The sequence below is a fragment of the Dermacentor andersoni genome, chromosome 5 (assembly GCF_023375885.2).
Source record: "Dermacentor andersoni chromosome 5, qqDerAnde1_hic_scaffold, whole genome shotgun sequence".
In the NCBI taxonomy this organism is placed as follows: Eukaryota; Metazoa; Arthropoda; class Arachnida; order Ixodida; family Ixodidae; genus Dermacentor; species Dermacentor andersoni.
This window is the reverse complement of record NC_092818.1, coordinates 152,735,267-152,762,937: the sequence shown is the minus strand read 5'-3', so window position 1 is coordinate 152,762,937 and position 27,671 is coordinate 152,735,267. Positions and strand designations below refer to the sequence as shown.

At 43.4% G+C, this 27,671-nt stretch overlaps 1 protein-coding gene across 1 annotated transcript in view; it reads left to right on the top strand.

Annotated features, from left to right (window-relative positions):
- Nucleotides 1-14,087: 14,087 nt before the first annotated feature.
- The window catches only part of LOC126531407 (aldo-keto reductase family 1 member B1-like), a 30,519-nt gene continuing 16,935 nt past the window's right edge, over nucleotides 14,088-27,671 (top strand). The window contains exons 1-2 of the mRNA XM_050178920.3: nucleotides 14,088-14,179; nucleotides 15,959-16,126. Coding sequence (XP_050034877.3) covers nucleotides 14,108-14,179; nucleotides 15,959-16,126 — 240 coding nt within the window. The 5' untranslated portion in view covers nucleotides 14,088-14,107. The remainder of the gene's footprint in view (nucleotides 14,180-15,958; nucleotides 16,127-27,671) is intronic.

Sequence of the window (27,671 nt, the reverse complement as noted above, 5' to 3'; positions counted from 1 at the left end):
AGCCATAGCTTCAGTTGTTTTTTTCAATGAACCTGTAATATCTCCGTAAAGTAAGCTTGCAAAGATATCTGCGGCGTATTTCCAATTATGTCCATCACTGATTGCTTCCGTTGTGTTAGAGATTCTATGAAAAAGCATTAGAGTAGTCTAAATTAAATACGCATGTGATTCAAGCTATGTTTATTTAGAGATGCGAAGTCCCTTTTTAAGTGTAAGGTGACGATTGTCAACCGTTACGAATATATCACCAAGCTTCTGTTAAAGCTCTTGTAGGTGGGTAAGCTGACTTGATGCTTCCCGTAAGAAGGGCGTGCTTTTCAGTTCAAGCACGAAGCGACATGCCTAATGGAGAGCATGGTAGCACGCTTAATACTGCCTCATGGTCTCGTACGATACTATCGAATAATCAACGCAGAACTCAGGTACAATGCAAATTTGGCATGGACACCTGTGGTGTGGCCGGGTGGTAAGGGGCATGGGTTGTCTTGTTTTGGGCGAGCTCTGACTGTTGTGCGGAAACTACAGTAAGGACATCCGCAGTGGATTACCGCAACTCACCAGCAATGTAGCCGGTGCCTCGAATATTGTGTTATGCTGACAACGTGTATATATTTAACAACAAACTGGTTCTCACAACAAAAGACGGCATGCAGGCGCAACTTACGCCTGCTTTAGACAAGCTTTTTTTTTTTCGCTGTTAGGCGGTCGCCTTCACTGCTATACGTTCGCCGTCTCGATTGGCCGGTGCCTGCTTTTACGAATCTCCTTAAGCATGAACTGCTGTGTGAGTACGAACCCACAATACACCCTCACTAATGCACCACCAGGCGGAGCCATGGGCCTATGCAGCTGCATGCCTAAGCCACCAGTTGTTAGAGATTAATAAAGTAGTCTTGCTGTTCACTGCATCGATTGTATCCTTTCAGAATTTTATTATGGACTATTTAGTAAGTACGGCCATATCCAAGGCACAGCTACTAGCACGGCTTCCTCTGTACCAGCGTTAGTACTTCAAGTGGTGACGCTTTCTGTAGCTTTGTTTTACATTTCGCCACAGCGGGATTTTGTTATAAATACATCTTTTTCTGAGAATACCCAACCACGGCTCTACTGATATCCGAAAATGGAAGAGTCACGTGCAGTCGCCTCTTTATCAACTGAATCTCTGTTCCGGACATTCTCTCGATTTATGGCGTAGTTGCCAGCACCTTGCACTACGCAAAGCACCACTTCTGGCCCAACCTTTATGGCTACGGACTCCGTCTCTCACCGTCGCTCTACACTGACGTGTCTTAGAGGCCAGCCTTCGTAAAATAGTTTCCTTGTGTCCGGTTTCTTTATGAGCCTGGAAGCACTGGGAAGGTCGCAGAAAAATGGCCACGTTGAGCGTGGACGAGGGCGAGGAGTGCTGGTCATGAGCAAGTATCAAAGCTGTCAACCCAAACAACAATCTAGGAACAATAATTTGACGCTGCAGCGTAATGCCCGCATCCACATTCTGCTAGCACAAGTCTGCGGTGACAGGGAAGTCGTACAAGAGGAGAATAGGGGCTCGGGCGCGGAGGGGGGGGGGGAGCAAGGGGGAGGGGGAGGCAAAAGCTATAGAGCGCAACGTTGCTCACAAGTGCCGCCTAGTGGGCAAGACGGCATCACCAGCCGACTGCCTCCCAGACACAGGAAGCAAGCTTTTTCTCCGGGAGCATTTTATTGCACTCACGTCTCGTCAAAGAATTGCTGACCAGCAGTTTCCGCGCAGCGGGGGTTAAGGTCTGAGCGAGTAGTCCCGACGAGTGAGGAGAAAGAGCAGAAGGGAATGGGCCGACGGGGAGGACGTGGGAAAAATAAGGTTTTGGGGATTCCACGGTGAAACAGGGGGAGGACCAAAGCGCTGATGACTGCCCGGGGTAGACGGGCCGTTGTCTTATTGGGCGTTGTGTCGTTCTTTATCGTCCGCGTATAAGGTTGCGTTCGTTACATTTTTAAATCTATAAGTGAAACGACAGAAACCAGAAAATAAAACAATAGTCGAAGAAGACACAGGCAGAAATCTGTGGGGACCAAGAACTTCAGCGTTCAGATCACGTCCATCTGGGCGATGCTCCGGATAAGGGATCACTGAGCACCTCCCGCAATAGGTTCCCGGTCTTCCTTTCTTTATTTCTCGCATTCGTTCACGCGTGGTTCGTCACAGCAGACAGTTTTTAATTTTGGTGCCAACGTTCTTTCATTCTTGTTGTTGCACTTGTGTTGGCGTGCATGTAAAGCGACAGATTGCTACTTGCTGAGAAGAAGGCGAATTCGTCGAGGGAGTTGTCGGGTGAAAAGAATCAATTCTTGCCGGCTGTCATTCTTTCTTCTTACTTGTGTCTTATCCTTATCGCAAAACAAGTATTGAATCAAGGCTCCTTATTTCTTTTGAGATTGTGAAATAGTACGTGTACTACGTGTAGCTTTAAGGCTTCAGTTAAATGCATTTCCTATATCTGGCAGCATAATATGATGGCACAACCAAGATCCCTATTAACGGGCATAATAATAGTTCTTAAAAGAGCAACACTGATTTCTGGCATGTTTTTCATTACCTTTATTACTTGGGGTATAAGTCCTTTGTTTTCGGGTGTTACATTTCTTTGTAAAAGAGAAGGGTAAGAACCGTCTTTTATCCTTAAAGTGAAAAACCGGGGACATTTCGGGGGCTTTGTTGTCTAGCAGTCCAAAGTGCCTGCAGCGCGAACCTTTACAAAGGGTCAACACAAGAAATTGTCACTATTAGGGCACAAACATTCTATTTAGCATTCTATTCTAGGTGGGGTGATGAAATTGGAAAATTTTCAGGCACGAGTTAGGATCAGTTGGCGCAGGAAAGGGGTAATTTGAAATCGCAGGGAGGCGCCTTCATCCTGCTGTGGACAAAAATAGGCGGATAATGATGATTCTTTTTAAACAAGTCAAATTAATCACATGAACAGGTAATAGCAAAGAGAGCTGCTTGCAAATCATGTGACCAACTCATCTTTACAAATCCTCGTTGTCAGGAAATATTAATACATTTAACAACTTGATCAGAAAACAGGGGAAGCGCTCATTAGTTTAACATCTGCATTTCCTATTATCGTTTATGAGATGAACAAACTTTGGTGGGAAATCGGGATTTATTGGGTTTTGCCTGAAAACTAAATACTCTAGGTACAATGCTGTCCGGCGTGCAAACTTTGTTAACGATGCCACCTTCAATCTTTGCACAACGATTGTCTCTTTTGAATCACACAAAGAGAGAGAGAGCTTGGCGGAAGCTGAAGATGTCAGCTCTGCCACATGCAATATTTGCTACTTCAGATGAGACGTTTGAATTGACATGAAGGATATAATGATAGAAACAAAATCAAAAAAGCAAGAACCAAACAAATTAAACCCAGGTGATTAACAAACTGTCAGAAAATGTCTACGTCATTCCTTCTGTAAATTTTTGGTGCTCATAGCTGGCACATAAATATGCTGAACATACAAGTGACTGCCAGTAAACGGACAAAGCATTACGTCGCTACTCGTTGATCATATCAGGGTTCTCGTCTTTTGCTAGTCCTGCAGTGGAATGACTAAACAGAAAACAAGAAGAAAAATACATACTGTGGACGTTCAGCGGTGAAGTGCAAAAAAAAAAGAAAATCGTTGAAGAAACTACATAGAATGCTTGAAAAGACTTTCTTTGGATATGTTATTCTGCTTACTCTCTATGCGCAACCTGTTTACGTGCGTCAGAACCATCTCACGTTTCTTAACCAAGCTGCTGAAGCAAGCGCTTCCTCGAATTGGGATAAGACAATCGAGAGGAATCGGCATTATTGAAGTTCGAGAGGTAAATCTGGGCTCTGTGGGGAGGGATCGCACGATACGCGCCCGCGCGGAATGCCAGACAGTGCTGCGTGTTATTGGAAGCCGGAAATAAGAACCAACATGAGTAAAAAATAAAGTGGTCTCCGTGTACCTACGTGACTCGGAAGCTAGGTTGAATATTTCATCTCAGGCAGCGCTGAACAACTCGATTACGGGGAGCATACGCATATGCTTTTTTGCGAAACAATGTGGCGCAGTTGAGAGTAAACAGTTTCCGAGACACGTCACGGCAAGTTAGGTTTACAGAAATAAAAAGTAGAACGCCTCTCTTTCTGTGCTTTTATTTTGTTGCCTGTTTTATTTTGCGTGTTATTGTAGATAACCTTCTAAGCCCGAGGTCGGCGGGATCAAAGCACGGCCACTGCGGTAGCATTTAGATGGGGGTGAAATGCAAAAACACCCGTGGTACTTAGATTTAGGTGCACGTTAAAGAACGAGAGGTGGTCAAAATTAATCCGGAGGCCCCCACTACGGGGTGCCTCATAACCAGATCGTCGGTTTGGCGCGTAAGACGCCGTAATTAATTACTGTAGATAATCTTCTCGAAGAAGAACTCTGCTGTATGATCTGTGTATCAGCAGGCTTCCTCGGTTGAATTGCCGATCTGGGCATAATTTTTAATTTAGAACCTGCCGCACAAACAGGGACATAAATTTCAGTGAAACGAACAGAAGAGCAGATGACGAATGAGGGATGAAGACATGGGGCTGCAACGTTGGGTGTACATAAGGTCAATAGAAAACTTTTCTACAATACCGAATTACGACGTTTCGTGTGTTTGTCAGTTGCATCGTTTTGTCTCTTGTAGCAACGCGATACTAGATGACTCCGAATTGAAAAATTAAGCATTATATTTATGTATATTTGCGCTCTGTGTAAAATTTCCTGGTAGCCTATTATCAGTTGTGTTAGCTGCCATTGGAGCTTGTTTATATCGTTGTTTTCATAATTAGCACGTGTCTCAAGATCTCCGATCTGGAATGGCGCAACACGTAGAACATGTCCGTGCATGCTCGGCGCGGCTTTATATTACGCAATTTTTCTGAAAATAAATTTAGTTGTGAGTGACGCCCTTTCCTACTATGCTTCTCGTTTGCTAACTTTTTTTTTGGCGCGAAGCATTTCTTGGCGAACATTTGCCACTTTGACAGTATCTATCTGTTATCTAACCGCCTAGGTCTTGGTGCTCTCGTGGTCGTTTCGTTAACTTGGTAGCTACCAAAATCGACATAGTGTGACGAGAGTGTATGACGAACATAAATGATTGGTCATGACATGAATATTATGGCATGCGTGTCATGAGGCTAGGTCATGAAACCGCTGCCTACGTCTTGGTGCTCTCATGGTAGATTCGTTAACTTGGTAGGCACCAAAATTGGCATAGTATGACAAGAGTGTATGGCGACCATAAATGATCTGTAATCACATGAATATTACGATATGCGTGTCATGTAGGTCATGAAACAGCCGCCTACGTCTTGGTGCTCTGATGGGGGTTTCGTTAACTTGGTAGGCGCACTGATTCGCATAATATCGATTTCCACAGAGCGTGGAATCTGCCAGCATCTTTTTTTTTTAATTTTTCTTTAATTTCCAGTCTGCCTCACTTGAGCTAGTTAGCTGTCTTCAGATATTACTTTATCAGTGGGAATCACTACGTTACGTCAGTGGTTTCTTTTTTGCGCAGAGTTGAATATTTCTGGCTAAAATAGTTTTCTGCGTTTATCTGCCCTTTCATCGCGAGAAGAGAAAGGGCGGTGTGTACGCTTATGCCCACACACTGCCTTTTTATGATGTTCAGTACGCTTTCACTGCCAGTGTGTTTCCCTAAATTTCTTAAGAGATCTGTTATTTGTTACAATGAAATGGAATGCAAAAAGCCTGCTCTGCTAACACACTGGTGCTACCGTCTCGTATGAGGAGAAACGTTCTTCTAAAATATAGGTGGTGCTTGTTGTTGCTTTTGAATTAATTTACCATTACGATTACGTCGTTATGCGTAGTGGTACGCGAAGTTACCTGGTTTCGACATGTGTGTTGCCTTTTCATTTGCGTTATGAAATGTTCCTATCGTTACCTTGATGACTGGGGCTGCGTCTTTTGTTCGCCTGCATAATAGGCAGACGGAAACGAAGCAATGCGTTACTTACAGGGATGAGACGGCTGCACCTCTTGGCAACCGGGGCGATAACTGTACGGCTTGGCTGACCACCCGTATTTCTTCAAGTAATTATTCAAACGGTGTATTGCGTTGGCTTTTGCACACGGTGTTCCTAAATAGAAAAACAAAGAACACCTGTTCATGCACACTGACTGTTGCATGGAAGGTAAATCATACGTCGGTCTCTTTCCAGTTGTCAGAGGGCTTCAAGTGCGGACTAAAGGGATTTAAACGCAAAGAAACACGAGCACAGCGTCCACATTTTCAATGTGCCTCCTTTTGTCCTCGCCATTCTTTACGCTAAACTCCATTTAGTGACGATTCACCAGTAAGCCCATATCGTTACATCTGTAGACTTCAAGTACGGGCTATACAGTGCACTCTTGGGATTGGAATTTCTGAATGCAGCTGTTAACAATGCTTCGAATCTTCCTTAGGTGGAAGCTGCATGAGTTAAAGGCATAAAACATTGCGCGAGTGCGCGCAAGATTTTCATCGAGAAAGCTTATTTTCTATTACGGACTCAAATTATTTTCACTCATTTGAAGTTTAGAAGAATAAACAAGCCTAGAGCTTTCCGTTACTTCAATGAAAGGTCCAGGAGCTAGTCGCTTAATTCTAGTGATTCGATGTTTCTTGAGGCGCTATGACCTCGTGAAAAGAACACGAACGCAAGAAATCAAGCTCTGACGGTGGATTTCGCTTTCCACATTCACCAGCGTGCGCGCCCCTGGTGTGGTTTATTCACTGTTGATCAATGCTAAGGATGCGAATCACTTATCACCAAACTACTCCGCGATCACGCAGCGTTCATAAGTCGGTGTTTCTTCCCGATTGCGTTTCATTCTAGCGTGATGCACTATTTATCCATTCTTAGTGCATGGAACATATATATTGTGGGCAATATTGCATTTCGTGGTCAGTGCAAGTAGCGTCGATACGCAGAGGACATGTGGCTCCTACATTTGTCACGTTCTTCTTAATTACATGGCGTCTGATAACTAAGAAATGGTGTAACCGCAATATGTCAGCTTCTTAAAAATTAGAATAGGAGAAGAGCTAGCGAAGACGAGCTGTTCGCTTAAATTGTCAAAAAGCAGCTGAACGAATCGCTTGTTTATTTGAAAAAAATACGCGACTGCTGTGCATCGCCAATTCTTTCCCACAGATGTGATACATGATATTCTGTCTAATCAATTTATTCATTTTTTTATATATTCAGCCTACTTAAGCTTGGAATAGATTAACATTTTGTGACACAGGTAAGAGCGCACTAGGTTGACGCTACGCGGATCCCTCTTGCCTGACTCTCGGACGACGCATACAATGCACTTGTCGCCCCTCACGAAGCGAGCAGCGCTCGCGAATGCAACCCCGTCGTTTTTTGTTACTGTGAGTAGCCGATCGTCCCTTGGACCCGACTGTCATAGGTATCAGCAAACACGTACTTTCAGTGACATTCAGCGAGTGTGAGTGCATGGCTGACTCCTTCAGACCAAAGGAACAGATGAGAGCTGTGGCAGTACGTGGTGGCGGCGAATTTTCAGGCGGTCCTTTTCAATCTGGCTTTAAATCTTAAATAGCAGTTTAAGAATTTTTAAATGTGCAATGTCTTTACGTGCTCTGATATAGTGCCCAACATTAGTTCATTGCCAGTGACTTGTCTGCATGTTCTGATATTTAAAGGAAACACTGAAAATGAACATTTAGACGCGTTAAATGTGGATGGAGTATGGGCACTTAAAATATATATATATGGAATTTAAAGGCTTAACAGAGTACTGTGTTGCGCTAGTTGGTGCGTAGCTTAAGAAAGACGTCTGGGCCAAGGTTAAAATCAACAGTAGACGCCTGTTTCTTTCTCCTCATTTCTTCTGCAGATTTTTAACCTTGCGTCACTCATCTTTCTTAATACTCTACGGGGCGGCGCTGCTGTCCAGTAACATACCATCTTCTATGCAGCTTCAGAGATCCACAGGCTAGTATCTTTTTGCCAACGTGCCGAGCGGCCATTTGTTAACGTACTTAATTTTGAATGTTGCTAGTTCAGGCTTACTTCTCCAGGGAGCAGTGCCTTCGAATTTTCCATCAAGGCGGCCGTATTCTTTTGAAGTTTTCTTTTACTAACTATTTTTAAGCCTGTCATAGCTGTATTAACACTAAAATTACGTACAAAAGAAGCAATGCAACATGGACGCATGATCATCGTTTGAATGCCTTGACATTCCTTAAACGTGAATCATTCGATTTTGTGTTTGTGACCGTATATATGGTAACGCATGGCGCGATAGTGCGTAGCATTCGCTTTTCTTTGGTTATAGGTCGTAAGGTTCCGACTTTTTTTAATTTCTGGCTGTTTCTTAGCTGCACGCATTCTGTAAGATGGTACGCGATGCCAGCAATCAGAAATACAGACACAAGCTTTGTTAAATGCGTAGCTTCTCACGCGAAGACTGTGCACTCACTTATGGGTTTGTGACCGCATGGTAACATGGTGGGTTAGTGTTTCTAACGTTTGGACTTCTTGAAGGGAAGCTGAAGACTCTGTCGAATTCAAAAAGACGGTCATATGCAGATGCGAGAACCTTATAAACCATGCAGGTACAATTTGGGGGGGGGGGGGGGGATTTTCACTTAGGAGCGACGTAATCTATGGTTAAAATTGCGCTGTCTCTCCGCTCCCGCGCGCTGCTGACGCCGTGCGCTGCTGCTGACGCCGCGCGCTGCTGCTGACGATGCGAGCGTAATGACGATAACACTGGTGTTCCGTTCCTTCGTAGTCTCCGAGACCGTGCCTGACCGTGCTTGCTTCTGCGTGCGTGCCGTGATAATCTGTTTCGCTCGACCCTGAATTCTTTTGTCTGTGTGTTTGTGTGTATGTAGAGTAGTGGTTAACGTGCGCAGCATCAATTGAAATGGTGGACCGATCACGCCGGCATTCTGTGCAGCTTACCGCTGCACGAGCGCCAGTGGGCGCGACGATGTTGTCTTCCACTGCCTCCCGCAAGACAAGAAGCTTGCAGCTAAGTGACAGGCTGCTGTGAAGCGAAAGAATTTCAAGCACTCAAGAACAACACTGCTGTGCTCTAACCAGTACCGTGACGACGATAACTATCAGAGTTTATCAGTAATGGGTGCATTGGGTTCTCCTTCATGTTAGCACGCTGAACGTAAGGGGCATGTTTATCTCCCACCCTTCATGCAGGTTTCGTCGTAAAGCGCCGCGAATTTTCTATTCGCGCATGTGTTGTGAAACAGCCTGCATGCAGCTGCCATAACGCAATGCCATGCAGTGTAAAGTTCGCATGTGTTGGAAAGCCGGTGCACGCAAGGACGCTGCGCTCCCCCTTATCACGTAGCCGATGGAATACACCGCCGTTACGGCTCCGGTTACAAGCATCGTGCGGATGGCGCTCTGTTGAAGGTCGCTACGCGCGCTACAAGAGCTGGGAAACTTTTCCCGCGTTTAAGCCATCTGTGTAGATTTATAACTGCTTTGGGGCAGTGCGCAAATGCCGAGGACCTCATCCCCGCTTACGTTCCACGAGGAGGCATGCAGGAACATAAAAGTACAGTTGTTTGCCGGGAAACGAACTCACTGGATCGCTGAATGCAGCTTTGCAAAAAAACATACTCACCAAAGAACATTTCCAACACGAGGAGACGTTAACCCTTCGATTTCGTTCGCGTCGAAAGCACTGCTTTCAACAGCATTTCTTTGCTTCTTGGTGAGGCTGGCTCTTCGCATTCGGCTCGCAAACCCGTGACCAAAAGAATACGCACCACAGGGTGGCCGAAAAAAGAGACTTTTTCGTAATTAACACGCGTAAGCGTAAACTGAAGAGTGCATAAGAGAATTTGTAATGCCAAGTTTGGACTGCAGTCTTTAATTTCTAGTTGCGTTCGCAGACAGAGGATTAAATGAGTTTTTATTGCGCAAACCCTGGTCCGTACACTTTTGCTCACGGGGGTACATGCAGGAAGTAACGCCGAACTCCTCAGAGAAACGCAAGTTGTCGAAATTTTCCATTGCCATCTCAACAAAAAAACAGCACCAAACTACCTTGCATCATGCTTCATGTGTAGCGGCAGCGGTCGGTCCGGATCCGAACGAACACCATTGTTGGCTTCACGAGGTGCCCGACAAATAATCACAGGCGGAAACGAGGCGCTCGGGCTGCCCTGAGTCTGCTGCTGCACTTTTTGTCGAAATAAGATCATTTTGCGCTTTCTTTCGCTCAATTTCGATGCGATATTCGGATTCGGATGGTTGAGAACCATTACGTGCAGCTCTTCACTAATGTTTTCTGGAAAACCTTCCTGCTTCCCTTTAAACGTTACAATTTGGCTCACCCTTCTTTGAATCAATGCAGTCCAGTTTCTTTTTTATGCATTCAAGCATTTTTCGGGAGCTTACCCCGATTTCATGCGACTGTAACCGTTTTCGTGGGCCGATACCGAAGATGACGCAAAGTCTAAATAGAGCCGTACGTGGGAAACAACCGGTACAATTTCGAGCAACACTTCCTCAAAGATCAGTTCGGAACCCCGTGTTGCTTCTGCACACTAAATGAATAAATAATCCACTCATTAGACCTAACCCCTAACCCCTAACATCACCCATAACCCATAGTGCAACATAGTGGCACAAATGAACGCTTCTCAAAGCATGCTAAACGCATTCTACGATAGCAACCGGGATAGGTTCTTCTTAACTTTTTTTAGTTTAATGCTGGATTTATTTATTTATTTATTTATTTATTTATTTATTTATTTATTTATTCATTTATTTATTTCCAAATACCTCACAGGCTCCATCTAGGAATATTATGTTAGGGGGACTAGACAATAATTTCTAACAAGAACACGAAAACAAACAAAAGAAATTCAAGAACCAGGTATTATATAATAGAAAAATGTAGTGGGTATGGTGTAACATTGTAATAATAAAATACTTAGTAGGTTTTATACAAAACTGAACGGACCTACATGATATCCCTATAAAATCTATAAACATGATTTCAAGTGATCATATGGTTAACAAGAACAGTCATAGATGGTTAGTGTTTTGTTTATAAATGCCCCACGGTCATGAATACAGACGACATCACCAGGATGGTTCTTCCATTGACCAATCGCACTTAGAAGCGTAGATGCGTTAAAGGCTTGGGCACGGCTGAAAAGACGAGTAAAACTATGTTGATTAGGAAGCCCGCGAGATAGGCAATGTGATTTTGATAGTGGCAAGATATTTGCGTGCGCACTGTGGACTTTTTTACCAATAAACAGAGAGTGCCTATCTTCCTACGTGATTCCAATGATTATAGTGAGAATGAAATCTTCATGTTAGTCACACTGGAGTGTTAGTTATAGTCTCGAGCCATGAAACGTGCAGCGCAGTTTTGCATAGATTCCAGTAACTTGATTAGATAGACATGGTGAGGTGACCAGATAGAGTATGCATATTCGAGTTGTGGACAAAGAAATGTCTGGTATGCTGGTTTCCGTGTTATGGAAGGTGCCGCGTGCAGATTGCGTTTCAAGTATCCTAGTGTGCGTGATGCTGCGGCAGTAATTTTTTCCGTGTGTGTTGAACAAGAAAAATTAGAAGTAATGTTAATCAAGGTACCTATAGTTGGGCGTTACCAATATAGAGTTATTGTTAAGAGAGTACGTGTAAGTCGAGTTCGACTGCTTTCGGCTGAACGTCATTAGTTTGCATTTGAAAGCGTTAACTGTCATTTGCCACTGCGAGCACCAGAAAGTCATTTGTCAAGATCCCGTTGTAGTACCGGATGATCTGCGTGAGCCATAATTTTACGGTATGTTATGTAATTCTCGGCAAGCAAAGGGATGCTAGGTGTTATATGAGATGGAAGGCCATTACTGTAGATAAGAAATAATAAAGAACCCAGGGCGCTGATTTGAGGAACACCAGAAGTAACGTCAGATAACGCAGATGAGGTGTTATTAAACCCAAGTAAACTGCTTGGGTGAGTATACAAAGTTCGATACAAATGGCCATCGGTACGCGTACAGCGCATTTCTAGTGACAGTGACGAGCATACATGCATTTGTACTATATTATGGTGCGATGTTACCAAAGGGAAACATACCAATTTCTCGTTTATTTCCGAAATTAAAGAATTTCTTCATGTACAATGGTTTGCAGCTGGTTTAGTACGCACAATGAGCCAGGAATAATTATTTTTTTCAGTTGTTCTCTCAATATATGGCCCCATAGAGGGTTAAGAACATTGTAAATTTATTTTTCACTCGGGCCCGTGCTCATTCGAATGCTGGTAACACAGTAAATGCTTACAAAATGATAGCTTCGTGAACTTCGTGCAGTTCCTGGCTCTCCTACGTAGTCAGAATGCATCTCTCAGTCATTTATACATTTTGTCTCCAGAACTAATACATCTTTTACAATAATTTGCATACAAGAATAGGTGCAGTGTGCATAGGTATTTACCATTTACAAACTATCAAATGTATTTAGACATCCAAAAACATGGTTTCCATCAAACTTTAGGTGTGAGCAGGGTTTCAGCAAGCGCTGGGCGTAACCATGACACAAGATTTTGCAGTTTTTTCTAAATATCCCTGCGCGAAACAGCTCATACAATGCATCAGTCTCCGCAGTTATCCACAGTGTACACCCCAGAGTTCCCAACCAGTAACTGTAGTTGCTGCAACTGGCTTCAAACATACCACCTCCTAAAAGACGAAAGCTGCAGACGAAACCAGGAGCTCGGCCGCTCTGCGCGCTGCCTTCTTTTTCAATGATGACGTCATGCTAAGCAACGTCATCTGAAGCGCCGCAGTTGGTGAAGGCCGGCGCGCATGCGCGAGCTGAAGCCACCCGTCTGGCGCCGCTTTTCCCTCCCCGGAGCACGGGATCACCCTACGCATCCTCCTTGCGAGCGAGAAATATAAAACGCGCGATTGTGTCGGCGTCCTTTTATAACTTGTTCCTTTTCGCCTGACTCGAAACGTGCTTCGACCAGACAGAGAGCAGCGTAGCCTCTCCGTCGTTTTTCGGACGTGCCTTTCGTTTGATCGCCTGCGACAACGCCTGCAGGTATAGAAGCAGAGGTGAAAGAAGCCAACCATTTTCTCTCCCGCTCTAGACTGCTCATTTGCAATCAGGATTCCGGACTTCTTGTCCGTATTTTTGGCTGAATTTCTAGCTGTAGTTCTAGCCTTACGCAAACTAAATTCGTCAATATCATCGGCAGTAATAATAACAGATTCTTTATCCTTATGTTCCTCGCTCACAGCAAATGGTGTCACTAACCTTTTACGTACATTTCATTTTCTAGTGCCTGCCCACATAAATTTAATTAGATTGCTTTGGGCGCCTGGACATAAAGGATAAAGTCATGAACGAAATGGCTCACAGGCTCGCGAGAGCGGCCCTCAGTGGCCCTGTATTACCATTACTTCCTACAATAGCTTACCTAACGACTACTAGATTCAGGAGATATACAATTACTCAAGACTTTTTGAACCCAGCTGTAGCTAATTTTTCAGGATATCGACACCTCCTATTCCCTTGGCCCAAAAACTCCTTTCACACCTGAAAAACTGAAGTCATCTTTACCCGATTACGTTGTCGAATACCAAAATTAAACTTCTATCGTCACAGGGCTGGTCTGGTGCCCTCCCATCTGTGCCCAGTCTGTGGAGAAGATGAAACAATAGATCATTTTTTCATATTCTGCCGCCGTTTTACTTCTTTAAGAAAAAATATTCTAGAATAAAGATTTACACAGCTTGGTTTAAGCTTTTCAATTATCAATATCCTTTCTCTGGGAGCCTCCTCTCTTAGAAAGTGCCACAGGGATATTTGCTCAACCGTGGAGGAATTTATAATTGCTACAAAGAGATTGTCTTGAATTCTTAAACATTTTATTTTTGTTCGTTTCCTCCACTTAGCTTTACCAATTTTAGTATTTAATAAAGATTGCCTAATTTCACCCAAACCTTGGCCAATCCCCCACAGTGGGTGTGCGCCATTGCATAAGGAATACCATACCATACCATACCATGGCGAATTACCCCATCGTGACACTGGCTGACGGCAATAAGATTCCGGCGCTCGGCCTTGGAACCTGGAAGGTAAGCGCTCCCTCATTTCTGCACTCTCCTCTCTCCCGGAAGCCTTGAAAGCGTGGAGGAAAGAGTGCCAGACCGCGTCTGCGAGCGCTGGACAGTTCGCCTTGGAAACCTCCAGCGCTGCCATTGTGATTTTTTCTTTCTCGATATGCGCGATGTGCCTCGACGCATCGGCTGTAGTAATTACGACCAGAATGTGCCAGTACTCTATTTTGGTGTTAGAGGGCTCTTCTTCGTTATTTACTTAATTTTATGGCAGTTGATCCTTAAAGAACACGCAACCGAAAAAGAAAAGCGGCGATATAAACACTTATAACAGAGGTCACGCTTGATGGCAGAGCATCGTACTGTCTTTGAACGCTAGTGCTGCCAGATTGCCCTACACCCGCCGTGGTTGCTCAGTGGCTATGGTGTTGGTCTGCTGAGCACGAGGCCGCATTTCAATGGGGGCGAAATGCGAAAACACCCGTGTACTTAGATTTAGGTGCACGTTAAAGATACCCAGGTGGTCAACATTTCCGGAGTCCTCCGCTACGGCGTGCCTCATAATTAGAAAGTGGTTTTGGCACGTAAAACCCCATAATTAAAAAAAGAAGATTGCTCTACATAGTAACCAAACGTATTTCCACAAATGTCACCCAAATGGCAGAAGCACGGAGTCGACGTCGGCGTGACTGACGTTAATAATAAGTTTGTTACACTGCGAAATATTCTCTCTTCGGTCCCCTTTGATAATTACCTGTAAGTTTAATGGAAATCTTGAGATGTAGTCAAGAAGAAATCAAAGTGGACGAAAACAGAGCCTGCCACCAATAAGATACGAAGCAACATCTTTCACTTTATGCGTGATATGCTGTATGCCTATCATGCTATGGCAAAGGGTGTTCTCCCATACACAAAAAATTATGGGGTTTTACGTGCGAAAACCACTTTCTGATTATGAGGCACGCCGTAGTGGAGGACTCCGGAAATTTCGACCACCTGGGGTTCTTTAACGTGCACCTAAATCTAAGTACACGGGTGTTTTCGCATTTCGCCCCCATCGAAATGCGGCCGCCGTGGCCGGGATTCGATCCCGCGACCTCGTGCTCAGCAGCCTAACACCATAGCCACTGAGCAACCACGGCGGGTGTTCTCCCATACACATTCTATGGCATATGTTATGTGTACAAAATTGCAGCCTTCATTATGAGCCACCAATGCGGCTAGATTCGAGGCACTCGCTACGAAAATAAAGGTTTCCATGAAGGAAAGCTCTCTGCAAAATTGTCGGAAAGGATAAAGATATGGAAGAAAACCTTTCACGCAGACAGAGTCCCCGTAATGCTCCCATCTGACAAAATAACTGAATAACCAATCCAAAATAATTGTTGCCCTATCGGTGCTGAATGAATTTAAGCGGAAAGAAATTAATGAGTAATGTAACAACTGTAAAAAACGTCTTGTGTCGCCGCCATCGGCATGGTGATCGCTTTCTTCAATAAGTTCAGTCCCGTTGTTTATTAAATCCAATCAAACCTATAGAATCAGTGAGGGGAAATTGACCTGGCTCCAGTTTAGTGCATCAGTTTTGAACAAACCGTAAATAGCACGGGACAAAACCGCTCAGTCTGTCTTTCTTTCTTTTTTTTTTTGGGGGGGGGGGGGGGGGTTGCTATTGAAGTGCACTCTGCATTTTTAGTTCTGTATCTTCCAGTTAAAGTTCTAATTTTACTTAAGCGTTAACGGTTGCATCACCAAGCTCAGCTATTTACCCTGTTGGGACTCCCTCGCCTTTTGCAGTTGGCTCCCTCCCAAGTCGATGAGGCCGTGAAGGAGGCTATCCGCATCGGCTACCGGCACATTGACTGCGCGCTCGCCTATCACAATGAGCCGGAAGTGGGACGGGCCATTGCGGACGCCATCAAGGAAGGCCTTATCACCAGGGAAGAGCTCTTCATCACCAGCAAGGTGTCTGCATTCGGCGCATTTCTTGCCCCACAATTTGCTAAAGGGGCACCATAGAGAAACACTAAAATGAGTTTGTCTGATCAATTATTCTTCCAGAACTCTTTTCATTTGCCTATAATTTCGTGGTAATTGGGTGGCACCAACTGGTTCGAGAAAGCGAACGTCAAAATCCGCTTATAGAATTTTTCGCTGAAACTAAAACGTCGGTACGTCATTAATTGTGACGTCTCGCATTTCAAAGTAAAATGCCGCCCCCCCCCCATGCCCCCTACCCCGTATTTGGGCCGTTATGTTTCAGTGAAAATTTTTATATCCTGCTAACTTCAGTACTAAGCTCTTTCGGAATACAGTACAGTCCAATTTTAATCATAAACATAGATAACTGGGCCCGAGGAGATACCGTAGAAATCCATCACGTCAAGATGAGTTGGTGCAGGAGGTTCAGCTTGGCACTGGCTGCCGTCTATAGTTACTGCGTTTTTACTGGCTGACCAAGCCTCCTGTCTAAGAAACAGTGGCCTCTTTCGTAATTTTCTGAAACAGTTCAAAATATTTGTCTCATTACTGACCCTTCAATCATCTGAGCAATTCATAAAAAAATTCCCGGACTTTTCTTCAGGGCTACTTGTAAACGGTTCCGATTCTAGGAAACTCCTATGCTTGACCCTGCTGCTCCAGCATACGCTTCTATTCCGATTCTGAGAGTGACGTCTCATAAGGAACGTCAAGAAGCGTTATGCACTGCCCGTCAGTGGATTATCCTTCGTAGTATATGAAAGCATTTTCATATATTGTATCAAATTAAATTCACTCGTCGGTTCTTGGTTCGTTTCTAGGCTGTGGCGGGCACATTCCTACAGGCGCGGAAGCCCGGTTGGTCAAATGAAATCCGGAGCCATTTACTATGGTGTCCCTCAAAAGTCACCCAGTAGTTTAAGATGGTCAACTCTATAATTTATTATCAATGGTGTGCGGGATGGCATGGGTCAGATCAATCGGCGGCTAGCTTCATGCAGGACGAAGTCACACCAACTTATATCATAGCTGAGCATAGTCCTCGCTATAGCAACAAAAGTTCGAACATGTTCGAATGGAACATGTTCGAACATAGAAGAAAAGGTTGACTTAGAAGAAAAGGTTGACTCTTGTCAAGAACAAATAGCAAACATGAATATTATTATCAAAGACATGCAAGAAAAAATCGACGGTCTAGAGAATCGTAGCAGGCGAAATAACCTGTTAATATATGGCTTACCGGAGGTAGAGGGAGAGACACCCTTGATACTTGAAAGTGCGGTGAACAAAAACATAATTGTAGATACTCTAGAATTAAAACCAGTAGCAATCGAACGTATACACCGAATTGGTAGAGGAGCACCAAACAAGGTTAGGCCTGTGATTCTTAAGCTACTTGACTCAAGGGACAAATCTTCAATACTAAAACGGGGATACAAACTTAAAGATACAGGCCTATCCATTGGAGAAGACTTTTCGAAACGCGTACGCGATATTCGAAGGAAACTTTGGAATAGTGCGAAAACAAACCGACAAAGAAATGAGAAAGTTTCCCTTGTTTTTGATAATTTATATGTAAATAATAGAGCATATGTTTGGAGCGATGAGAAAGAGGACAAGATACCACTCAATGAAAAACGCGTAGAAGTAGCTACTGCAGGTGCAGCAAAGGCGGTGAGTGCGTCCAGCGACCAAACAAAAAAGGGAGCTACTACTCGTCGCACTGCAAAATTAGTGAACTAACACTCCTCACGCTGAACGCAAGAAGCGTCATCAAGAAGACTGAATCACTTGAAAATCTGATCATTGATCATGAACCTGACCTAGCAGCCATAACAGAAACATGGCTCACACCTGACATTTTTGATCACGAGTTCGCACCGCCCAACTATTCTGTGGTCCGGAAGGACCACCCCACACGTGGTGGTGGAGTGGCGTTATTGATAAAAAAGGGCCTTTCCTTTATAGCCCTTCCAGAGGTACAAGGCGCAGAGGCCATGTTTTGTAAACTACTTTCTGACGGCACAAGCATATTCATAGGCTGTGTTTATCGGAGCCCAAACTGTGATGATGCCTCTATCAGTGTCATTCATGATTACATAGAACGCCACGTGTTTGATTCCCGCGTTGTCCTCTTGGGTGACTTTAATCTGCCAGACATTAACTGGAATAGTATGTGCTACTCATCGTCAGCTTCGGATGCATTGTTTGACCTCATGCTAACCTTCAATCTTCATCAGATCGTTTCATGCCCCACCCGCTCACAGGGAAATACTAAGAACATACTAGATCTAATCTTTTTCAGTAACCACTTCGACATAAATCGCATAAAAACTGATGTAATTCATGGTATATCAGACCACGACGTACCAGTGTGCATCGTGCCTCTTGGTGGCAGCATAACCACTCATCCTTCTGTATCTGTAGTAACAGACTTCGAAAACGCTGACGATAACAGCATACTAATGCACCTCGCTCATGAATTCCAGCATTTTTCAGAAATTGGCTCAGATGCTTCAGTAGATGTAAATTGCCTTTGGTGTCACTTCAAATCGGTTGTACTTTACTGCATAACTCACTACGTACCTACAAAAACAAAGCGTCCTCCAAAAAATATTCCATGGATCACGCGAGAAGTTATTCAAGCAAAGTGACGTTTGAAAAGGTTACGTAGGGCAATAAAAACAAAAGGTGGTGGAAAATCCAGAATTCAGAAATTACCGGATGCCATCGCGGAATTCAAGCTTAAAGCTAAACGTGCTAAACAGCACTATTTTGATGTAACACTACCTAATTTTCTTGTTAATAACCCTCAGAGGTTCTGGAATTACTTTCGTACTAATAAAAATGCTACATCACATTCTCTTCCCGAAGAAAAAACTGCTAAGGCTAACGCATATAACGATTTTCTTCGGTCAGTGTTTACTGTAGATGATAACATTATTCCCCCATTTGCAACGCAACATCACGCGAAAATCGTTATACTAGACATTACGGATGCCGGTATTTTCAATCTACTGCTTAAACTTGACCCCAAGAAAGGTAGTGGCCCCGACGACGTACCTAATACTTTCCTCAAAAGATATGCAGAGTGGTGTAGTAAATATCTTGGCCTAGTTTTCCGGAAATCACTTAAGACTTCACAACTACCTCATGATTGGAAAATTGCAAAGGTAATCCCGATCCACAAGGGAGGTGACACAACAGTATACCTTCAAATTTCAGACCCATTTCACTAACTAGCACGTCATGTAAACTTCTAGAACACATAATCTTAAAGCACATGACAGTATTCCTAGAGCGCATTAATTTTTTCTCACCCAACCAACACGGTTTTCGCAGTGGTCTATCGACAGTAACTCAACTAACGGAACTAGTCCACGATCTTGCTGTTACAGTTAATAACCGCGGTCAAACTGACTTGATTCTACTCGATTTGTCCAAGGCTTTTGACTGTGTATGTCACAGCAAATTAATAGCTAAAGTCGAAAAGGTTGTTGGTATAGAAGAACTTTCTGCTTGGATAAAAGGTTTCTTAAATAACCGCTCGCAATTTGTGGTTTACGAAAAAACTCTTTCTAACACAGTCGCAGTAACATCCGGAGTCCCCCAAGGGTTAGTGCTTGGACCATTGCTTTTCTTACTCTATATTAACGATATCACAACTAACATCAATTGCAATATAAAACTATTCGCAGACGACTGCGTCATATACAGAGAAATTAACAATTACAATGATCATATTAAGTTAAATGACTCTCTAGCTGACATAGCTGATTGGTGCTCCAAATGGCAGATGCAAGTAAACACACAAAAATCCGCGATCATGACTGTAACCAGAAAAACGGTATCATCAATTTTTGTTTACACAATTAACGGCACTCCACTTAACAAAGTTGAAGAACACAAATATCTAGGCGTTACATTAACCTCGGAGCTCAAATAGGACAAACATATCAGTAATATAATCTCAAAGGCGCTGCGCAAACTATTTTTCTTAAAGAGAAGCCTGGCACTCGCAACCAAGTCAACGAAGCTGCTAGCCTACCCATCATTTGTAAGGCCTGTTCTCGAATACGCTAACACAGTCTGGTTTCCGCATACACAGACTAACATAAGTAAGCTAGAATCAATACAAAGGAAAGCTGTGAGGTTCATCCATAACAAATATAGACGTACAGACTCGCCAACACATCTTTTAACCCAGTCCGGTTTGCGAACGCTATCCACAAGAGCGAAACACGCTCGCTTAAAATTCTTGTTTCAACTACTAAAAAATAACTACAGAATAGATACCTCCCGATACATTTCATTCTCCTAGGCTCGACCTACACGTAACAAGCATGCGCACACATTGACAGAATACACATGCAAAAATGACACATTTAAGTATTCTTTTTTCCCGCTCGCGACAGCAGAATGTAACCAACTTGATCCTACTATCACCAACATTGAATCATTATCCGAATTTATCTTACAAATAGAAAAAACTGTGTGTGAATAACAGTACCTATTATGCATGCAGGGACACCGGCACAGATTGCTTTATTCATTAGGAAATTTTAATAAACACTCTAATTTTCGACAGCTTATTCGTTTGCCATAATGATTCCCTAACACTCGCAGTTTATTTTAGTTATTTCGGTTTTATTACTTGCCCTTAGTAATATCTGTGCTATTGTTATAAAGCATCTTGCTCTTTTACATTTCTTTTTTTTATTATTTACTATTCCGTTTAATCTTAACATGGTTTACATGTATAGTACTATGTATAACTTGCACTGCTTATGTCGTTTTTTTACTTTTTGTGTAATCTATACTTTTTCCTTGCATTGTACAGCTGAATTATTGTACTGCCCAACTGCCACGCTCTCGAAGGAGAGCAGCAGTATTGAAAATAAATAAATAAATAAATAAATAAATGTCATATAACCAACACTGTATGATAGAGCTAACTCCATCTTAGACAAATGACGTCAACGCTCAATACAAAACCAGCTTCGAAAGGCGTACATGCACTGGAATACACTGGCTTCTAAGCAATCGTGAAATGCAAATCGAAGACGACTGATGTAAGGATTAGGAACATAATTTATCCAAGTAAATAAATCTCAATAATGAAAGCGCTAAACTAAAGAGAGAATTAGCTTCGAGTACGACCTACGGGGGTGCTGCCAGCGCCGCTCGCATGACGTCAGGGCAAGGACTCGCGCCTCTCGTCTGCTACAATTCGGGCGGTGTCCTGGCGCCTTCTGCAGTGTTTCCGTTTGTTTTCTCTCATTACATATGCTGGTACGCTTATGACAGTCGTGTCAAATTTATTTTACTGTGTCGTTGTTAGTCAAACTTTATTGAAAGATCTTATTTCCTAGAGAACAATATATTTCTCAAAGGTAACGTTGAAATGCCGACAGACGGAACTGAGTTCAGAGAGGTGTGGATTTTTTCGTGGGCAGTGCTACAGTCTGTAGCGGTAGCTCACGTAGATAATAAAAACGCATAACCGCGAAAACATAGGATAGAACTATCCAGTTAAGCAGCCCTACCAACGTTGTAGAACAAGCACGCAACAAACGCTGGCTATACAGAGTGTTTCACGTAACTTGTGCCAAGGATCTAAAAAAAGTGTTTAGTCGCAGCTGAATGAAACGAACGTCATATGGTTTGCCGTCCTGTGGCGCTCCTTAGAGCATTCCTTATATTCCGCCTAATTAGTTAACTGACTGAGATGCATTACGCAAAATTGTTAATATTAGCTTTAGGGGCAAGTGCGTTTCGTTGTGTTGAAGAGTGGGTTCAGGAATGACCGATCCAATTTCTTGCGGCAACGTGCCTGCTGCGTGGGGATCTTTTCGGCGTTTAAAGAAAGCCCGCGAAATATGAAACAAAACCACGTGACGGCGCTCATGTGCTATTTATTGTGTAGCAGCACTCTCAATCGCGGTTCGTGCGAAACAATCGTGCGCGCGGACCGTGGCGAAGTGAGCGGCCACGGCTCTATGCATCGGCTTCGCAGTGCGTCAGCATCTTTGACGGTGGCACACGGAAAGGAAGCGCCGTCGTCCCTGATAAAGCGATAGGCTCGACGCACGGTTGGGAGCGCTGCAATCCGACAGCGCAGGAGCGCAGTCACGTGGTTTTGCTTCATATTTTGCGGCCTTTCTTTAAACGGCAAAAAAACATCGCCACGCTGCATGTACGTTCCCGCCAGAAATTGGATCGGTCGTTTCTGAATCTCCTCTACAACACAAGGAAACGCACTTGGCCCTGAAGTGAATATTAGGAGCCTAGCATAATTCATCTTAGTTAATTTACTAATTAAGCGCAATATAATATATGCTGTAAGGAACGCCAAATGACGGCGAACCATATGTCATTGGTGGCATTTAGCAGCGGCTAACTACCTTTTCCAAATCCTTGGCACAAGTTACGTGAAACATCCAGTATATGACTTCTACATTTACCTCGATCGTAACCCGCTCAAGCTTGTTTTCTCACGGCGATTAGTCCATGGTACAATATCGAATTTTCCCATTCATTCAGAGAAGCGTTCGGCAGTAGCACGAGGTCTAAATAATACAACAGTCTAGATTCTGCCGGTGCCCTTTGCTTTCACCCGTATTCACCGAAGGAGCTCAAAAAATAAAGTTAATTAATATGAGGCGTGCGTATAGTGTCTTCTTTATGATGTGGGACGCCTTAAGAATGTTACATGTACTAGCCTTGCGCACGGAGTGAGGGGAGTCTCTACAACCGGTTTGATTGCTAAAGAATCGCAGGTAGTCAGCTGCACCTGAAACGCACAGGCTACATGAGGAATCGAGCTTGGGAAATCTAGCGTCGTGATTGTCCTTTAAAAGTACTGAAGTGGTTTTCATTCCGAGGGCATTTTTACGCGTTGTTACCGAAAAGTTGCTCCCACTACGGTCTGGATTAAGACCGCCGACTTCGTGCGTAGCAGAATAATACGGCCCTGGCTAAACCGTAATTTCATGTCAAAACAGCCAACGTTTTTTTTTTTTTTTTTTTTTCAATCATGGAGTTGATCAAAAAGAAAAATAGAATTCGACTATATTTATCACTTCATTTTATCCGTAAAATTCTTTTTCGTCTAATGGGGAGGTTAACGTTCTGGCACTGGCTAAACGTAATTTCATGTCAAAACAACGAAGGTTTGTTGTTTCAACCATTATGGAGCTGATTGAAAAAAAAAATAGAATTCGTCTATATTTATCACTTTATTTTATCCGTAGAATTTTTTTCGTCTAATGGTGAGGTTAACATTCTCATAAAGAATTGGTTCAGGTCGTACACTGAGACATTCTATTTTAGAACTATTTCAGATGTCTGATTCGATAAGTGCTGTTTTTGGCAAGTAAGTGAGTTGACCTGATCACTGAAATAAGCTTTATTCCACAATTTACAATTCGTCCCAGCCCGATAAAGTGCGATCAAAATTAGAGATTCTGGATTCTTTACTGATGTTCTGGTAAGGCTATGAGCCATGACATTTAGATGAGCTGGTAGACGTGTACATAAAGCATATATTAGGATTATTAGAGACTAAGGTACATAAAAGCGCTAGGGAAAGAAACACAACTTATGCGAAAGGCTGTGGCTAAAGATACGTCCGACGTGTCCCTCTAGCTCGTTTTTTTTTTTCTTTTAATTTTGGAAGTACGTTAGACAGATCTGGCAGTTCTTTTCTTTCTTTTTTTGGCAGACTTTGGCAGCAGTGGTGGCGGAGCCAACATATTTACTTACTTTGATCGTCCTACACACAGGTTTTGCCTGTGTGACGTCGACTGCCACTTGCGGACTTCACGGCTTCGTCTGCGCGGAATTGTTCCCGTTTTGCCACATCATACAGTCTTCGGTTGGGTGGGATACGCACTTACGGCTGACGTAGCTTTCCGAGTGAAATCAGCGCCCCCTGACCTTCGAATGGCGCTGCCCCTGGCTATGAAGGACCTGCATCTTCTACCTGACCGGCACTTTGGCAGCGGTGGCCGCGGAGCCGACATGTTTACTTACTTTGATCGTCCTACACACAGGTTTTGCCTGCCTCGAGGTGCAACGACGTCGACTGCCACTTGCGGACTTCACGGCTTCGTCTGCGCGGAATTGTTCCCGTTTTGCCACATCATACAGTCTTCTGTAGGGTGGGATACGCACTTACGGCTGACGTAGCTTTCCGAGTGAAATCAGCGCCCCCTGACCTTCGAGTGGCACTGCTCCTGGCTATGAAGGACCTGCATCTTCTACCTGACCGGCACTTTGGCAGCGGTGGCCGCGGAGCCGACATGTTTACTTACTTTGATCGTCCTACACACAGGTTTTGCCTGCCTCGAGGTGCAACGACGTCGACTGCCACTTGCGGACTTCACGGCTGCGTCTGCGCGGGATTGTTCCCGTTTTGCCACATCATACAGTCTTCGGTAGGGTGGGATACGCACTTACGGCTGACGTAGCTTTCCGAGTGAAATCAGCGCCCCCTGACCTTCGAGTGGCACTGCCCCTGGCTATGAAGGACCTGCATCTTCTACCTGACCGGCACTTTGGCAGCAGTGGCGGCGGAGCCGACATATTTACTTACTTTGATCGTCCTACACACAGGTTTGTGCGGATTCTTGTATGTTTCCTTTTCTTACTTACTCCGTCGCTGCTGCCAAACGTGTAGTGTAAATGTCCGGTACTAAAGTGATGCCTGAACTAACCAAGTTCCTAAAAGACATTCGGCAAGAAATGCATGACATGTGAAGCGCTATTGGAAAAGAACTCCGAAAGGAATTCAAAGATATCAAGCACTTTATTTATTTCTTCAGCACCCAGTTTGATGTAGTGACGACACGGTGTGCTGCAATTGAAAAAGAAAACGCTTCCTTAAAAAAAAAGGAAAACACTGCTTTGACAGCCAAATGTAAGAAACTTGGAGGGCAAGTGTCTGGCCTTGAGGAGAAGGTGACAACCCAGGAGTAGTACTCAAGGAACAGAAACGTTGAAATTAAAGGTGTGCCATTCACTGAAAATGAAAAATTTTTCTGCTGTAGTAGCGAAGCTCGGCAGCCTGGTCAATGAGCCTATCTGTGATGCAGACGTCGATGTTTGTCACCGTGTTCCGCGGAAAGATGGTGGCTGTCCGAATATTGTCGTTCAGTTTCGTTCGCGTTCAAAGCGTGATGGGTTGATTGAAAAGGCGCGAAAAAAGCGTATATCCGCCACTAATCTCGGTCAATCTGGTCATGCTTCTATTTTCGTAAATGAGCACCTGTGCCCAACACTAAAGAAGCTCCTTGGACAAGTTGTTGCGCGAAAGAAAGACAAACAGTGGAAGTACGCGTGGACTCGTGATGGTAAAATTTTCGCGCGGAAAACTGACACGTCACGGGCACTACGCATATCTGCAGCTCAAGACCTTGAGAAAATGGAGTAAGCGCTTGCAAGTGTGCATCGGACGTCGTCCTTGCTTTAGCAGTTAAACATGGCTGAAAGACTGTTCACACCAACCGACGTTGGTAAAATATTTTCTAAGAGAAATAAGTGCACGTCCTTTTTACATTTAAACATGCAATCTGGACGCAATAAGGGCGATGATCTCAACGCATTGCTGTCTTCTTTTGGTTTTTTATTTGACATTGTCGTGCTGTGCGAAACGTGATATCGCAACGAAGAAGTACTGCAAATATCAGACTATGTCTCTTATTATCTGAATCAGTGCAATAAAAAAGGCGGCGGTGTTCTGTTGCTTACTAGGACTAACTTGCATTGTGAATTGTTGAAAGGATTTACTCAAATTACTGCTGACTTTGAAATTTTGACTGTTCTTCATGGTCGCAGCATTTTTTTTGTGGTATATCGCCCACCGCGAGGGAATGTGGTTGATTTTCTTAAATACATCGACAACCTGTTTTCCTGGGTTAACGATAACGACTACAGTTTAGTTTTGGGTGGCGATATTAATGGTAACATGTTACACGATAGCCCATTTCGCAGAGACACATTGCGGGTACTCGAATCAAATGCTTGCATTAATACAATTACTGCTCCTACTCGTATTCAAGGTGACTGCCAAAATTTACTTGATGTTTTCATTACGAATTTTGACACACAAAACATTGCATCAGGCGTCATCACTGCTCACGTCAGTGACCAATTGCCTATCTTTCTACTTGTAAATTCACCTGTGTTGCCCTCGCGTCTTTCTAAAGATCAACACTTCACATTTCAGGATATTAACCCATTCACTCTTGAGAAATTTCGCAACGAAATATTGCGCATAAACTGGCAAGACGGGTATAACGAAAGATTGCGACAAAGCGTACGAGTTGTTTTTATCCTTTTTTTCAGAGCGCTTACAGAAAGTCATTTAAACGCAAAACAAAAAAAGCCAAAAAAGCAAGGAAACCTTGGATTACTGACAGTACCTTGAAACTGATCAAACAAAAAGATGCTCTTTTCAAGTAATTCCTAGGCACAAGGGATGCAACAGATTTAGCAGAGTTCAAAAAATTCCGGAATAAAGTTAATGGTATCTAAGGGCAGCAAAAGCGCAATATTTTCAGAAATTATTTAATGGAGAAACGATAATGCGAACCGATATCACCTGGAAAAAACTAAACAGTTTACTTCGTGTAAACAATCAGCCAGAGAATGCAGGAGAGTTAGACATAAATAATCAGCCGACATCAGGCACGGCATTGGCTGACGCTTTTAACAATCACTTTGTATCGCTGGTGAATAGTTCCTACGATCCTCGTAGCACAGAATACATAAAATCAAAAGCCGTCGAAAGTGCATTCCTAAGCCCTACTAACACATGAAATCTATAGCACGTTTCTCAGCCTTCGAAATAGCAAAAGCAGTGATATCGATAATTTGCAGATTCGCTCAGCTAAGCATGTTGTAGACCTAATCTGTCCTGTCTTAGAGCACGTGTACAATCTTTCATTGGCGAATGGCATATTTCCTCGGCGCATGCAAATAGCGAAGGTAACAGCACTTTTCAAATCTGGCGACAGAAACGCGCTCTCAAATTATAGGCCAATATCAATCCTGCCTATATTTTCTAAACGTCTCGAGAAGTTGATTAATACAAGAGTAACCTGTTTTTGTAAAAAGCACCATGTAATTACAGATTACCAGTATGGGTTTAGAAAAGGTCGTTCAACAGAAATAGCTTTACTGATGCAAAAAGAGGTAATTTTCGAGGCTTTGAAGGCAATTTAGTTACTCTCGGTGTCTTTATTGATTTTTCGAAGGCTTTTGACACCCTTAATCACAATACTCTACTAACAAAACTTGACATTTATGGCTTTAGGGGAACTTTCCTGAACTTAATTAGAAGTTATTTGCAGTACAGGTATCAGACGGTTGTCGTGGGGAAGAACTGTTCAAAAATATTGCCTATGTTCGCTGGAGTTCCTCAAGGAAGCATACTAGGACCACTATTGTTTAACCTGTACATAAATGACATAACTAATATAAATACCAGCGCACAATTTGTTAGCTATGCCGACGACACTAGTTTATT